Source organism: Pongo pygmaeus, chromosome X (assembly GCF_028885625.2).
Source record: "Pongo pygmaeus isolate AG05252 chromosome X, NHGRI_mPonPyg2-v2.0_pri, whole genome shotgun sequence".
Lineage (NCBI taxonomy): Eukaryota > Metazoa > Chordata > Mammalia > Primates > Hominidae > Pongo > Pongo pygmaeus.
In genome coordinates this window covers 16,309,624-16,326,102 of record NC_072396.2, presented here as the reverse complement: position 1 = coordinate 16,326,102, position 16,479 = coordinate 16,309,624, and the positions used below count along the sequence as shown (strand labels likewise).

The 16,479-nt window shown below is 35.6% G+C and overlaps 1 protein-coding gene across 7 annotated transcripts in view; it reads left to right on the top strand.

Moving 5' to 3' along the window:
- The window catches only part of AP1S2 (adaptor related protein complex 1 subunit sigma 2), a 28,932-nt gene that overhangs the window by 10,024 nt on the left and 2,429 nt on the right, over window positions 1-16,479 (top strand). The window contains exons 5-6 of one of the 7 annotated variants that reach the window (XR_008497117.2): window positions 11,241-11,321; window positions 13,163-14,658. The exons of 2 other annotated variants lie outside the window; for them this stretch is intronic. Coding sequence is in view for 4 of the 5 variants with exons in the window: in XM_054471822.2 (XP_054327797.1) it covers window positions 11,720-11,776 (57 nt within the window). In the remaining variant the exon portion in view is untranslated. Of the gene's footprint in view, window positions 1-474; window positions 2,188-11,240; window positions 14,659-16,479 lie in introns of those variants that run through there. 4 more of the 7 variants (XM_054471819.2, XM_063660608.1, XM_054471822.2 and 1 more) reach the window with 4 other exon arrangements.

Below are 16,479 nucleotides of genomic sequence, written 5' to 3'. Positions count from 1 at the left end.
TTAAATAACAAACCATGTTCTGTCAAAACTGCATTCTTGTCTTACCTCCATATCCCCAGATGTGTAGTTCCCTTTTCTTTCTTATTACCATAGTCATCTTGGTTGTGCAGTTGATGCTGATGTACCGTCTATTTCTGAAGCTTAACATTTCATAGATAAGGCTACCTTTTTCCAAAAACTTAATGATACCTTAATTCAGATACCAAATTGAATTATGCTTCAGAGCTAATTGTGATTTTTATCATATGGAAAGCTTACAGCATGAGAAGTGATTAGTAAATATTGAAAAATGAAATGTGTTTTTACTAAAGTAGTTGTTAAGTGTGTGTTTGCATGTATGTAAAAGTCTTGAATATTTTTGGCTCACTGGTTCATTTTCCAGAAGCATTGAAAATATGATTTTGTATTTCCAGTTTATTTTAGTCCCTTCTTTGTTACATACATGTTTATCAGTTTGTTCTTGTCTTTTTTTAGTCACCAAAGAAGACTTTAAGTCCCATTTTTTAGCCTTGGAGGCATTCAGTTTTAAGGGAGTGAAATAAGGGGAGAAGAGTAACTTACTTTCTCCATTTTAACTTCTTAACTCTTGGACTCTGTGAGGAAGGGAAAGCTATTTGAGAATCTCACTGCATCAGTCACTGACTGGGACAGTTGTGCGGATTGCTTGAAGTTGAGATGACATCATCTGGATAGACATCTACTAAATGTGAGACAATGCATTGTACACTTAATGATCTTGTAGTTATCAGAAGAGTGGTTAAGGTGCCTGCAAAAGTGAAGTATTAGATTCGCAGCCCTGATGCCATCTACTCTTCAGTAGTGAAATGAACACAGACCTTTTGCCTTGTGTGTACAGTTTGCCACAGTGGTTTACCAATTGATTGGAAATGTTATTCTGGAGGTTTGTTTTTAATATCAGGTGTGCTGACTATAAGCATATACTCTACTGTTGTAAAATTGGTTTTTAAAGTTAGTATCTCCTTATTTTGCTGTTCACTAATCAGACTTCTTAAAAAATTAGGTCAGAACCAGGATTAGAAATTGGGAATTTTTCATATATGTCTTCCCTTGATCACTTTGATATTTTGTCACAGATCTGTATTCTGCTCTGTCAGAACCTGGCATTTCTTCCAAGTTTTTCCATCATTTTCTGATTAATTACATTGGCTTTAAAATATATTTAAAGTTATTGAAGTTCAACTTTTAATTTTAATATTTTTCCTGGGGAGTAATTTTTTGTTTGTTTGTTTGAGATGGAGTTTCGCTCTTGTTGCCCAGGCTGGAGTGCAATGGCACGATCTTGGCTCACTGCAACCTCTGCCTCCCGGGCTCAAGCAATTCTCCTGCCTCAGCCTCCCGAGTAGCTGGGATTACAGGCTTGCACTACCATGCCTGGCTAATTTTGTACTTTTAGTAGAGACAGGGTTTCACCATGTTGGTCAGGCTGCTCTCGAACTCCTGACCTCAAATCATCCGTCCCCCTTGGCCTCCCAAAGTGCTGGGATTAAAGGCGTGAGCCACCACGCCCGGCTGTGCCTGGATTTTTAAATGCTACTGGGAAATTGCTATAGGCCTTAGAATATGACAGCAATGTTAAGTTTACCTTAGAGCATATATTCAGTATTTAATGTACTAGGGGATAAAAACATTATTGCAGATCCAAATTTATTTGTGTGTGTATATGTACATATGTATATATATTCCCCTATGGGAGTATTTTAATAGTTAATATTGTCCTTCTGTTTGAAGTACTATTTTTATGTCTTTTTTTTTTTTTTTTGAGATGGAGTTTCGCTTATCACCCAGGCTGGAATGCAGTGGTGCAATTTCGGCTCTCTGCAACCTCCGCCTCCTGGGTTCAAGCAATCCTCCTGCCCTCAGCCTCCCAAGTAGCTGGGACTACAGTTGCACACCACCATGCCGAGCTAATTTTTATATTTTTAGTAAAGACAGGCTTTCACCATGTTGGCCAGGCTGGTCTGAAACTCCTGACAGGTGATCTACCCACCTCGGCCTCCCAAAGTGCTGGGATTACAGGCGTGAGCCACCGCGTCCAGCCTATTTTTATGTCTTTAATTGGGGAAAGTAAGTGCAGAGAGAAAAGCATAGGATGAGTATGGTTGGTCCAATGTAAAATTTTCCTTACCCCCTTGTAACCTTTGTTTAAAATAAAGAAATGAGTACTGTTAATTACAGTTCCTTCTCTTTAGAAGAAAGCTATGGTCCTGTTTCTCTTCTGTGACTACTTTTACATTGCTTTGTACACAAACGAAACTGAGTACCACATAGAGACATTGTCTATTTAGCAGTCTGAGTGAATCATTTTTCTTAGCCATGTAGGTCTTGGGGAAGCAGTAGGTGGTGGTCCATTCTGAATTTAGAGTGAGAATACATTGTAGGTTAAGGCCATTATGAAGCCAAGCTCAAGTGTGTGGAGCAGTAAGGCTTCAGGTTATTCTGTTCTCTTCATCAACATACTCTGAGAAGAATTGCAGGAATGGCAAGATGCATGTTTCCTAAAAATAGATTCATTTATATTTTTGATGCATGATACAAGTTTACATCTGTGGGAGAGTATTTGAATATTATGTTCATAAAATAGCGAGTGGAATAAGAGAAAAAGCACTCCACAAACTGCTGGAAAACTTTTTGTTTTGGATACCATGACAACAAAAATAATTATGATGGTAACTAATGCTTGAGTGCTTGTATGTGAGGCCTTGGGCTCAGCAGTTTGCTTTAAGCATCCTGTGCTAATCCTCAAGACACCCTGTGAAAGGTTAGAGGTAGCCTAATGAGAAAGTGGAAGCTCAGTGAGGTTCCATGACTGGTCTGAGGCCACCTGGTTAGCAACTGGCAAAACCAGGATTCTAAACCCAGATCTACTAGGCTTCACAGCTGTGTAAAATCTTAACCACTGTGCACTTACCCTAACCCCAGTTACGTATGGTCTTGGTATATATATTTTAAACGTTCTGTTTTAGATATGAACTTCTTTGTTCTTCAGTCATATAGTGAGAAATTCATAATTCTCCCAGAGGTTTTTCTGTGTGGAAAAGAGTAGATTTCCTAAGACAGTGCCATCTTTGACTTCTTAGACTGCAAATTTTTATTGTCCAGATTATCAGCAGTTGGAATTTTTTATTGGATATGTAGATATAAATAATATTTTTCAACCTATTTCTTATTGGATTGATCAAAATGCCTGGATTTATAATAACTTTTTTGGTCTTATAGTTTGGGGTATAGCATTCACTTAATCAATTTCATGAAATGATTTTGCTTCCAAAATTGTAAATATAGCTGTTAAGATCTAAATTTAGACTTACATTTGTAGTAGAAGTCCTAATTGGTCAATTTTAATCTAATTTTTCATGTATCATTATTTTTCTGTTTAGTGTCAGGTCTTTTACTTGAATTGATTATTTCTAAGCACCAAAGATGACTTTGAACTTATCATGTACGTCTATCTGTTGGCTTAAAGGAGTATGCACATCTCAGTGATTTTGATTTTTTTTTAAATTTGTGAAATGTACATTTCTATCCTTAAGAATGCTTTTCTTCAGAAAAATTAAAAATAATTTCTCTTACCCAATTTGTATAAACACGTAGTTTAAGGTAGTCCTTCATTTTATAGCCAAATAGGGAAGAGGGTCAGTGGATACAGATTTTCTGTTAGCATATTACAGTTAGTAATAAAAATGTAACATTAAATGTATATTCAAATAATAGTTGCTAAAATATTAGCAGACATTGTGATTAGATAATAAAGATATCTTTTTTATTTTACTTCATTACTTGGTAAATAAGGGATTAGTTTTGACATTTCTAGACCAAACTTCATGTTTATTCCTTTTGGTGTTTGGTTGTATGAATACATAATTAGATTTGAGGGTAAAGCCCAGAAATTGGCCCATTATCCATTTTTTAATGTTTGGCTGTCTTAACATGCCACTGGTACTAAAGATGATTCTTAAATTATTAAAGTACAACATGCTGAAATTGCTAAATTGATATTCTTTGCAATACTTGGAATACTTTTCCCCACCACCTATTTTAAGCTAGATTTTTGGAGGGATATGGTGGGGGGTGGTGATGTAGTTGGATTTATTTAAACACACACATATATAATGACAAAGGAAATAATAGTATGGCTTTTTTTCTGTAAAGTCAAGCACTTACCAGTTTTTCTCTGCTCCTTAATTTTATAGAGCCAGAATGAAGAATGGGGAGGTTTGTCTGAGGATATCTTATGATAAAGAGCAGTCTAAGGCTTTAGTCCCTTTGATCCCCAACTTATTTATTGGTAACTACAAAATTTACCATTTTTGTGGCATGGATAAAATGGAGTGCTATGCAAATACTGTTGCACGTGAGATGATTTCTAAGTCCTTGCTTGATCCGTGAAGATCAAATAGTTAAATACTGGGCATTTGGGCTTTAACCCTTAGCGGTTGATGCATGATGGTGTTGATTAGCGCTTTGAGATGTGTCAACCTTTCTTTTTTATACTAACAGCATCATTTTGAAATTGTGGTGTTTTTTTTCTTTTGAGCTTTGTTTGCTGTTGGTATTTTTTCTCACTAAAGTAATCTGTGAAATGCAAAATAAGTGAGGTACCAAAAGCAAGCATAATACTCATGAATTTGCTTTTACTTTGAGATGATCCACTTTATGAATAGATTTACTGGATTTGCAGTTGTTTATCTGCCTCATCTAGAAAGTGGTACTCTACGGAGGATTAGTGCTGCTAAAATTGATTTGTTTTTAGTGCTGGGGGCTGCATGATATATCTTAGTACTATGCTATATTTTTGTGAAAGTAATAATCTGTGGGACTGCATACAAATGGAAAGGTAAGAATCTTAGGAGAAAAGTGATTTCTTTTAAAAAATGAAGCTTTTGTAACTTAAAATTATTTTAATAAGTACTTTTTGAAGTATTGAATATCTTTTAATATGAAGTTTTTGACTTTTTAAAGGTCAGCTCTTGATATAATTAAGAATATTTGGGCTGAGCACGGTGGCCCACGCTTGTAATCCCAGCACTTTGGGAGGCCAGGGCAGGTGGATCGCTTGAGCCCAGAAGTTTGAGACCAGCCTGGGCAATGTGGTGAAACCCCGTCCTTACAAAAAGTGAAAAAAAAAAGACTAGCTGGGCATGGTGGTGTGTGTCTGTAGTCCAAGCTAATCGGGAGGCTGAGGTGAGAGGATTGATTGAGCCCTGGAGGTCCAGGCTGTAGTGAGCCATGATCATGCCACTATATACCAGCCTGGGTGGCAACAGAACGAAACTTTGCCGAAAGGAAGGAAGGAAGGAGGGAGGGAGGGAGGGAAAACCAAAAAGAAAGAATATTTGGGCATGCTAGTCAAACTTGAGAATATCTTAAATTGTTTTAAAAAAAGAGATGCTTCCAAATATATACAATAATGTCATTTAACAGCAAAAAGCATTTTGATATAAATCCTCTTAGAATTTGCTTAAATAAGACAAACTCGTGTAACTCCTTTGTAATCACTACTGTTCATGTTAAAACCTTCAAGCCTCTTTTAAATTGGGTTTAAAGTTAACAAGACTATAGTCTTTTATTGCCAGCGTACTTTAGTTTTTTTATAGGTAAAACTTAATCAGGGTTTATTATAACAAATTCTGGACAAATGAAGTTTGATTACATTAATGCTTGAAATGGAAATGCTTGAAAGGAAGGGCAGAAAGCAGGACAAATGTTGCCTTTCATTTTACATTTAATAAGAAACAATTTGGCCAGGCATGGTGGCTCACGCCTTTAATCCCAGCACTTTGGAAGGCTGAGGCAAGTGGATCACTTGAGGCCAGGAGTTCGAGACCAACCTGGCCAACATGGCAAAACCCGATCTCTACAAAAAATATAAAAATTAGCTGGGCGTGGTGGTGCACGCCTGTAGTCCCAGATACCTGGGGGGCTGAGGCACAAGAATGGCTTGAACCCGGGAAGCGGAGGCTGCAGTGATCCGAAATCGGGCCACTGCACTCCAGCCTGGGCGACAGAGTGAGACTCTGTCTCAAAAATAAATAAATAAATAAAATAATAATTTGGCCAGTGTCCTTACTCACTGGTTCTCAGGTTGTAGTCATTTTGCTTTATGTGTTTTTGAGCCTTTTTTCTTTTCATGCTTTTCAAAATTTTGAGGATTTTCCGCTTGCTATTTCTATTCTACTTTTCTTTTCTTAAATGCTGATCCTGACCTAGTAATTTGATTTCATGAGCCCTAGGGTTGGAACCTGCACAGGGACAATAGTCTGTGGTGTCGGTGGTGATTTTTTTTTTTTAATTAAAAAATACTTTCTGAAAAATGTCACGTTTGAGTCCTTTTTTCACCTACTGACATTTTCTTTTGTTTCCTCTGATGCCTTTTTTTAAAAATAAAAATTCCCATTCTGGAAAAATTAGCAAATACAGGCAAACACACTAGAATATAATCTTACCCACCAACTAGAGCCAATTAGATTAACTCAGTGGTTCCCATGGAGTGGGAGTGGTGCAGTTGTGCCCCTCTAGGGGACATTGGGTAATGTTTGGATACATTTTTGGTTGTCACAATTGGGGGTGCAGTGCTACCGGCATCCAGTAGGTGAAGACCAAGGATGCTGCTGAGAATTCTGCAGTGCACAGGACAGCCCCCTTAGAACACGGAATTATCTGGCCTCAAATGTCAGTTGTGCCCAGGTTAAGAAGCCTTGGTTTAATTTAACACTATGGAGTAAAGATTCCATTTACATTTATAGACTGCTATATCTTTTCAATATTATATGTAGACCAAAGTATAAATAAGTGGCTAAAAATTAATCAAAAATGCAAAAAATCAAGAAAGGATAAATGTGCTTAAGAACACACAAATAGCTATAAAAATCATTCCTAGGCCAGGCGCGGTGGCTCATGCCTGTAATCCCAGCACTTTGGGAGGCCAAGGTGGGTGGATCACGAGGTCAGGAGATCAAGACCAACCTGGACAACATGGTAAAACCCTGTCTCTACTAAAAATACAAAAATTAGCTGGGCATGGTGGTGCGTGCCTGTAATCCTAGCTACTTGGGAGGCTGAGGCAGGAGAATCGCTTGAACCAGGGAGTCAGAGGTTGCAGTGAAGCGAGATAACGCCACTGCACTCCAGCCTGGCGACAGAGTAAGACTCCATCTCAAAAAAAAAAAAAAAAAAAAAGTCATCCCTATGATTCACCAAAATTACCTCTATGTAATGACCAGTTACTGGGGAGATAATCTATGGTTGACTTTAGAATCCAACCTACAGCAAGGCTTGTAGGATGTCACTGTATAATTTAATTTCCTCAACAACAGCCAAATCTGTTAACTTCTATTAAGGTAATTGAGTTTTTATGTGGAAACTGAATTGAGTATACCCTGCAGACAGAACACCTTTGAATTTTCTGCCAATCTCCCCAGCCACTTTAGGGATTTGTTAATTTCTTAAAGGAGGAATAGTTCAAATGACCAGAATTTACATATATAGACTTTTGTTGCATATATAGACTTTTTGTTGTTGTTGTTCTCTGGCATCCTGTTAGCCTTAAAGGTTTTACTTAGTGAAGATATTTAGTAGCATTTGAGTATTTGAAATTCTGTGATTCCAAGAAATCTTTTACCTTTGAAAAACCCTGATTAAATTTAGGGTATTCCAAGGCAAATACAATACAGCATGTCCTAAAACATGCTTAAAATATTTCTTTGCTGTCTAAAATTATATTTGCTAGCTGGGCACAGTGGCACACTTCTATAATCCCGGCTACTTGGAAGGCTGAAGTGGAAGGATTCCTTGAGCTCAGAAGTTTGAGACCAGCCTGGGCAACATAGTGAGACCCCTCACTCTTAAACAAATTATATTTGTTAAGTTAATTATTCTGCTTTTTTTTGTTTGTATATTTGTTTTGAGACAGGGTCTCACTCTGTCACCCAGGCTGGAATGCAGTGGCACCACCATGGCTCACTTGCAGCCTTGAACTCCTGGGCTCAAGTAATCCTCCCACCTCAGCCTCCCGAGTAGCTGGGATTACAGGTGCACACCACCATGCCCAGATAATTTTTAAAAAATTTTCGGTAGAAATGGGGTCTCGCCATGTTGCCAGGGCTGGTCTTGAACTCCGAGGCTCATGCAATCCTCCCACCTTGGCCTCCCAAAGTGCTGGGATTACAGGCATGAGCCACTGCACCTGGCCTCTGCTTTTTTATTTTAAAAGCACAACTAACTGCTAGATAAAGTGATTTGTCTTTAGTATTTGATAACTAATGGGTTTTAGAGCATTGTTTATAAGATGTAGTAAATTATCCTCATCATTATTTTTAAGACAAATTTATAAGACAAGTGTAATAGAAATAGATCAACAGCACAATAGAAAAAGATGGCAGAAAACATGAATACGTAATTCACAGATGAAAGCAAAACAAATGGTCCTTTTATTAAGGGAATGCAAAGTTAAAAATCAACTAGACCCTTTTTTTTTGTTTGTTCCTTCTTGGATTGGCAAAGATGAGCACTTAAAAGCTGTATTTTGTTTTGGAGGATTAGTTTGGTTATGTCTACTAATGACTAAATGTGTACATACATTTTGACCCATTAGTTACACTTCAAAGAATTTTATCCAACAAAAATGTACTGAGACACATTGCTTAGTATAATAAGCCATTGAAGCTTACCCAAATATTCATCAATGAGAAATAGGTAAGAAAATTATAGTACAACCATACATGAAACTGATGTAGCTATAAAAGAAATGAGATCGATTTTTTTTTTTGTAATAATATGGAAGGATACTCAAAGTATATCAAGTGAGAAAAGATCTAGGAACAGGATATTATTATTATTATTATTTTATTTTTTGTAGGGACAGGGTCTTACCATGTTGCCCAGGCTTAGGAGCAGGATATTAGCTAACTCGTGTTACTTCTGAAAATCTTTGAAGTTCCCCCTGCTCTTTTTTCCAGAAGTGTAAAAACAAGCATGTATTTAGTATTATACATTTTTAAAAAATGAAAAAATGCTGCTGTGTGAATGAAAGAGTATACATTGTGTTGCTCCAGATGGTAAAACTAGAGTAGAATTTACTAAAATAAAGTTTCAGCACGTAAAGTAAAGCACTTCTCTGCTCTTGGCCATTTTAGACACTAACCATCTGGAGCAACCATGTAACTCTTGCCACTCATAGCTAACTTAATGTAAAAAAAAAAAAAATCGCTTGACTTTCTTAGCACTTCACAAATGCTTGTAAGATTGACACCAGGAGCCCTGTCATCTAAAAGGCACCTTATAGAGTGCTTTCAGTTCTTCTGTTTTTTTCATTCATTTCTCAAAATAGATCGTAGTGAGATAAGATAGTCTCTGGCCTTCTTGGTCTTTGGCACAAGGAAGAGGGTTCCAGAGTTGAGAGTAAGGACTTTGCATCCTTTGCCATAGAATTCGATTAGGGGCCATAAAAAGGACCATTGTCTTCTAGAATGTGAAGGACTAAGCATACTACTTTATAGTGCAAGGAATAAGTGAAGAAGTCCTTTTATAAGAAAAACTGCAGTAGAGCAATAACTTGAAATTACACTTATTTATATTTTCATTAAATGTAAATTATTTTCTTTTACCACATTGTACTACTAGAAAGAGAATCAGGAGTTTAGGCATTCAGTCATAGATATTCAATACCATTGGTTTACTTAAGCACTTCTCATGTCAACAAGACTTAAGCCTGCAGATAATTCCTATTTTATCAGTGTTCGTTATAGCTTCCCTGTTGGTTTTACTTGTGAGTCATAAGCCTAGTATGGTGAATATCTAGGAAATTTCACGGTAACAGGGCTTGTCTTAGGTTTTGAGAACAGGTGTAACTTGACTTCTCTCTGCTGTTTGTCATCCTACACTTCCCACTACATCTGGTCCTTTTTGTAGGGTGTTGAGAACAACATTTTTCTTCATGCAGGGGAAAGTGGAAGTGCATGTTTTCTAAGAAGGACAAATAGGAATAGAATAAAAGAAAAAGTATATTGGGGCCGGGCATAGTGGTTCACGCCTGTAATCCCAGCACTTTGGGAGGCTGAGGCGGGTGGATCATGAGGTCAGGAGTTCGAGACCAGCCTGGCCAAGATGGTGAAACCCCCTCTCTACTAAAAAAAAAAAAATACAAAAATTAGCCGAGCACAGTGGTGGGTGCCTGTAATCCCAGCTACTCAGGAAGCTGAGGCAGGAGAATCGCTTGAACTCGTGAGGTGGAGGTTGCAGTGAGCTGAGATCATGCCACTGCCCTCTAGCCTGGGTGACAGAGCAAGACTCTGTCTCAAAATATATATATTGGAAGGGAGAATGGGAATGGAATCAAAAACATTGGTCTTGGATGAGAAGAGTCTTTCTCATTGGTTATGTGGTGATAATGGGGTAAAGCTGTAGACTTTTTTTTTCTTTAATTCTTAAGTAAGATGAGCAAAATTGAGGAAGTGTCATTTTCTTGGCCTTGAGAAATGACATCATCTAAAGGAGAATCGTTGGGACTGGGGAGAAGGGGAGGGGTGTATAGCTTGAGGACAGTATGAGGAGTTGGCAGTAGACTTGGTGGGGAGCAAATTAGTGAGGAGCAAAAAAGATTTCCTGGAATTGAAAGCCCGTTTCAGGTTGAAATAATACATTGTCATCCTTATTCAAAGAATAGGTCTCCAGAGAACCTGTACTAAGGACAATACGTGGTTTATAGTTGTACAATACAACTGGATTAAAAAATGTTTTCTCACTGTTTTCATTCTGGCCTTTATTCCCACTTAATTGAAATCACTGGGGTTTTAGTGTTTTAAGAAATGGATAGTTTGCTGAGTATTATATGTGACTATTTCCTACAGGTGCCCAGGGCAAGAACAAGATAGTAGGCCTAGGCCTGCACAGGGTCCCTTGTGTGCTATGACAGACTTTACTCTCATCCTCCCTAATTCCTAATTGATATAATTTTTATGTGACTCACAAGAGGTACTGGTGGTAAGAGGTATAAACTGGAGTTTATAATTGAATCTACTTTCTTTGTATCTGAAAGAAAAATATTTTGGTTAATTATGGGCATATCATTTAGCTAAAAAATTACCTTAAATGTTAAGTGGTCCTTAAGGCATTTATAACAGAACTTTTTCAGACCCTAGAAGTCTAAACTGGGAAATTATTTAAAACGTTATTAAAGCAACTTAAAATGGTAAAAATAATACATTTATTTTTGTGCATTTTAGAGTTTCTTTTCTTCTTGAAGGATGTTTTTCCAGTGAAGAGGGGTTTCTCCCTATGAAGAGTATTCTCACAATTAATAGATGGTAATTTCTTACTTAAGTACAGTAATATGGATCAATGGCTATAAAGAATAGTTTGGCTTATCATCAACCCTTTTCTTTCCTAAAAGCAGTAAAAGGTGTGTCAAGGTATAAGTGGTGGAAATGCCTGGGTGGTCACATTGAGAATTGTTCCTGTAGAATTGTTGGTGTAGTTCATAGTCTCCTGGGGAGGAATGGTTGCATACTTCGCCCTATTTGGGAAACCACCTCTTCTCTTTTAATGAGCATAAGCTCTTGATGGTTGGTTTTTACATGGTATGATAGAAAATTAAGAGAGAAAAGAAAAAGATGATAAACTATAACATAAAGGCTCAAAGAACTGGTATTATTTAGGCAAAAGGTTATTTGACAGACTTAAACTTTTCTTGTTCTCTCTCCAGAAAACAGAGACTATGTATCACAGCAAGAGTTTCATTGGGTTTAAGAAAGCGTACTAGAATACGTGCTGGAGTAACTGACATGCATCAAAATGTAGTAGGATATATAAATTCAGTTTGTAATGACAATTTTGTCAAATTTGTTATTTATATTTTAGCATTACCTGAAAAGTCTAATTACATTAAATCCCAAGGGATAGTCCCAATTACTTCATTAAACTGATATTTTCATAGGGAATTTTGCTTGGATAATGATCCATTATTGGGGCTTATTATAATTTATTTTTTACACAGAATACGGAAATAGCTTCAGAGGTTCATTGACAAAAAAGCATTCATTAAATACTGTGAATCACTAATGCCATTGATACAGAAGAATTTCCCTATGAAAATGAGAGCTTCTGTGAGAAAATGAAGTAGTTGGGAGTTTAATTTCTTATTAATATGATTTTAACTTGCTGCTTCAATCCACTATATTCTGAGTTGGGGGAAAAGGGCAGCTATCTCTTTAAAATATTTAGGAATTCTTTGAGGATTAAAATGTAACTGGCTTTTGTCCTCACATACGTTTGTAATTAGTGGTTGTGTAAGTTTAGGGATTTGTTAGATATTTTTCTTGGACCAGTTTACATGATTTTGTAGTTCAACATTTCAAAGTTTCAACTTGAATAAATATTAAAATGAGGATACTTTAAAGACACTCAAATAAGCAATTTTAAACTTGCTTTCTGGTGGGGATATAATCCCTTTGAGAGTCCGAAGGATGATGGGCCTTCACCCCAGGAAAATTTGTACATCATTTTGTTTCTACTTTCAGGGAACTCTCAGAGCCCCTAGAAGTCCTTCTGTAGACACTCAAATCTGGAGAGTTCGTTAAAATCTGTCTTGAGGATTTTTTAAAAAGTAATATCCTCAGTCTCAGTCAAATTCTTTGGATTTTTTGCTTTTGTAGGTATAAGTAAACAGTTAAAAACCTTCATTGCTACTTAAAATACCAGATGAGTGACTACTTTTCCAGTTTTTATTGGGAAAGATTTTTCTCTAGGTTCTTTAGCTTATGTAATACAAATGAACTAATGAATTTAAACACTGGTGGAAGGGGAATATTCTAATTGAATTTTCGGTCAACTCAGTATTGACCAGATGACTTACACTGAAAATCTTTTCATAATATTAGTAGTAAATATAGTGTTTTAGGATTTTGTAAAATTTCTGGAGGATGTCTGTCACCATTTTGAACACTGTATGTAGTAAAGTTAGAAAAAAAAGAATCTAAAGTCTTGGGCATTGTTTAGAAGTTAAATATTCAGCCTTAAACCAAAGAATGAAAGCAAACAGAAACTTAAGTTCTAGTTATCTATACTGTGAACTAAATGTTCTAGAAATCTGATTGTGTCTGTGTCAGTTTGTATACTGTGTGTAAGAATATATGCATTTCTTTTGTAGCCACGTCATGAATATTTTAATGTCCCTGTGTACTAAATGACTACTCATCGAGTATGCAGAATTTCACAGAGGAAATAGAATGCTGATATACATATGAAAGAAAATATCCTCAGCATGGTGATTTATTATCTTGTATGATAATAGTAGAACATTTCAGAACTAGTACTTTTATGATTGTATTTTTTTCCTGTTCACATTCCAAACTTTTCTGTTTTATTTTCATTCTATATGTGATCTTGATACAGCTCATTCCTCTCTGCAACTGATTTAATCTCATCTTGACAAAATGTGACCTAGAAGTGTTTTGAGTAATATTAAATCTTAAACACATACATATTATTAATGAACCATCTGTGATTTATCTTATAAGAGGAAAACATGACAATCATTAAAATGTTTACCAAAGAAAATATAGCTGAAGTGCTAGGTCAAAATAAGCAGTGCCATAATATATAGTGTGGTTTGGTCTTCAAATATTGAGGTTAAAAAAAGAAACTGTTTTGTGTGATTATCTTACAATCTGTATGAGCTAATGTGTTCTAATGTATCACATAAAAGTATGTGAAAATATTACAAGAAACTAAAATTAATTTGTACCATTATATAATATTTAAGGTTAAAACATTCAGTATTAAGAAATTTTGTAGTGCCACATTTATTGAATCACATTTGTGCTATATAATAATATCAAACAATCCCTTTAAGAACTTATTAGAGAGCTATGTCTGAAGTCTGTTCTGCAATATCTGTTGCTGAATAATAACTCTTTCAAAGCATTAATGCTGAGTTTATATAGTTCAAAAATTCTAATATTCAGTTTTAATACCTAAATACTTACATTTTACTAGTGATGGCATTCTAATATATTAAGTCCTCATTTAAATACTTAATACTTTGTTAACTGTGGCATTATATTTCTGAATTTTAAAACTTCTAATATTGGTAACTATTGCATATTCTTTTAATAAAACATGCAGCATATTTTTTTATAAAAGGAAAACCATTCATTGTTTATATCTAGAGAGCATAAAGCCTAAGTGAAGTAAGTTATTAAACAATAACTTCACAAGATGTTCAAATCGATTTACCACTGAAAGAAGATCTATGAAAATGTGTTTTGACCAAACTTAGTATTAGGCAGGTACACAGATAAGATTTTCCATTCTTAACATTCTCACTGTAATGCACTACATTTGAAGCACCTGGATGTGCTATCAGATGGGAAATTTAGCATTATATATTGGAAGCATTGAGAAACATTGGTCTTTCATTTCTATTTTTCCCCTCCTTTCCTCCTCCTGCCCCACAATATGTTATTCATCTGGTTTTAATGCTGCATAAATATGCATTGTCTCATGCCTGTTTGTGTTGGATGCCTTGTGCTAAGCTGTAACAAAATGTTGCTTCTTTTGCTGTCTGTATACAGCTGCTTGCTTTAAATTAGTAGATTCTGAAATAGCTTTCCTTGCATGTCTAAAATAAAAGTATTGCATGTACTTCGTCTCATGTGAATGACTTTTTCTTTTCCATCCCTCATAAAATAACGTTTTATATTTTCATTTTTCTACGCAAATTTTTAAAATTGTGGTTAAAAACACATAACAAAGAATTCACCATCTTATGCAGTTTTAAGTGTACAGTTCAGTTGTGTTAAGTATATTCACATTGTTGTACAGCAGATCTGCAGGACTTTTTCATCTGGCAGAACTGAAACTCTATACCCATTAATCAACAATTCCCCATTTCTCCCTGTCCCCCAGCCCCTGGCAACCACCATTCGACTTTCTGTTTCTATAAATTTTACTACTTTAGATAATAGTTTTTCTGGGTAATTTTGAGCTACAATTTCAGTGTGAACATGTATAAGTTCCATTTTATATTATCAACACAATTTATTTTAAAACTCTACCTGTGCAAGTCTCACAAGAATAAAATGTGTAAATAATTCTTTGAAACTAGGCCTTTTAGAAAGGACAAATATTTTCAATAATGCATATTTGATAAGCAGTATGATTCTCTACAGGAAATGCTATATAAGATTGCAGGCAGCGAGCACATGGGGAAAAGTCTGAGCAGCTCCATGGAGTAGCTATGGGACATTTTTACATGGAGAAGCTGAGAATGTAAACTGAGAATTCAATGGAGGCATTATTTAATTGATACATTCAAGGCTACATGAACTTTTAAACTGCTTAACATTACATGGAAATAATTATTTTAAATAATTTTTCTTGAATATTTATGAGATTTAGATGTCATTCTCATTGTATTTAATGCTTAAGGCCAAACATAAATGAAAGAGATTGGCTTACATCACTCTTGGGTGTTACATCATTTCCACTGGATTTTCTTAAAAAACTTTATCATGAAAACTTCAAGACTCACGAGTATATGAAATAGTATAAAGAACCCTCGTGTACACATCACTGAGCTTCAAGAACCATCAACTTAATACTGTTTCCCCAAGCACTCCCCGCATTTTTGCCTCAGTATCTTAGAGCAAGCCCTAGACATCTTGTCAGTTTGTCTTTAATACTTCAGTATGTGTCCCTAACAGATAAAGTCCCATGCCCAACAAAATTAACAGGAATTAATAATTACTATCTTATCCCTGGCTCAGTTTTTCCTAATTGTCTGAAAAATGCCTTTTTATATTTGGTTTGTTAGAATCACATTCCAACCAAGACTCTCACATTGTATCTGATTGATGTGTGTTTTAAGTCTCTTTTAATCTTTAACCAGTCTTCTGCTTTTTCCCGCCTTGCCATTTTTTTTTAAAAACCAGGTCATTTATGCTGCAGGATGTTCTACCTTATGGATTTGGCCATCATACTCATATGGCAATGTTTAGCTGTTCTTATATCCCTCATTTCTATTTAGATCTGTAACCTGACTAGATTGAGGTTCAATTTGAGGGGGTGAGAATACTTCATAGGTTAGACTCTTTTTAAAAAAATACCTTTTTTCACTAAAGCTGATTTTTACCCATTTTTATTACTATGCAGACATACTAAAAGGTCATCATATGAGCTTTATAAGTAGAATTGGTGTATAGTACTTGCATTTAATAATAAATGCTAAATCATTTCGATTTCAATTGTGTAACTATATCACCTAACATTTTTGGAGCACTTTCTATAAATTAGGCAGAGCCTTAATTCACTTAATCTCAACATATGAAGGTAAGTACTATTATCCATGTTTTCCAAATAAGGAAACAGACCATAGAGTTTAAGTAATTTACTTAAGATTACACCATGAAGTGCTTTACATGCAATTAATATTCTAAAGATTTATGGTTTAATATAATTTCTCTT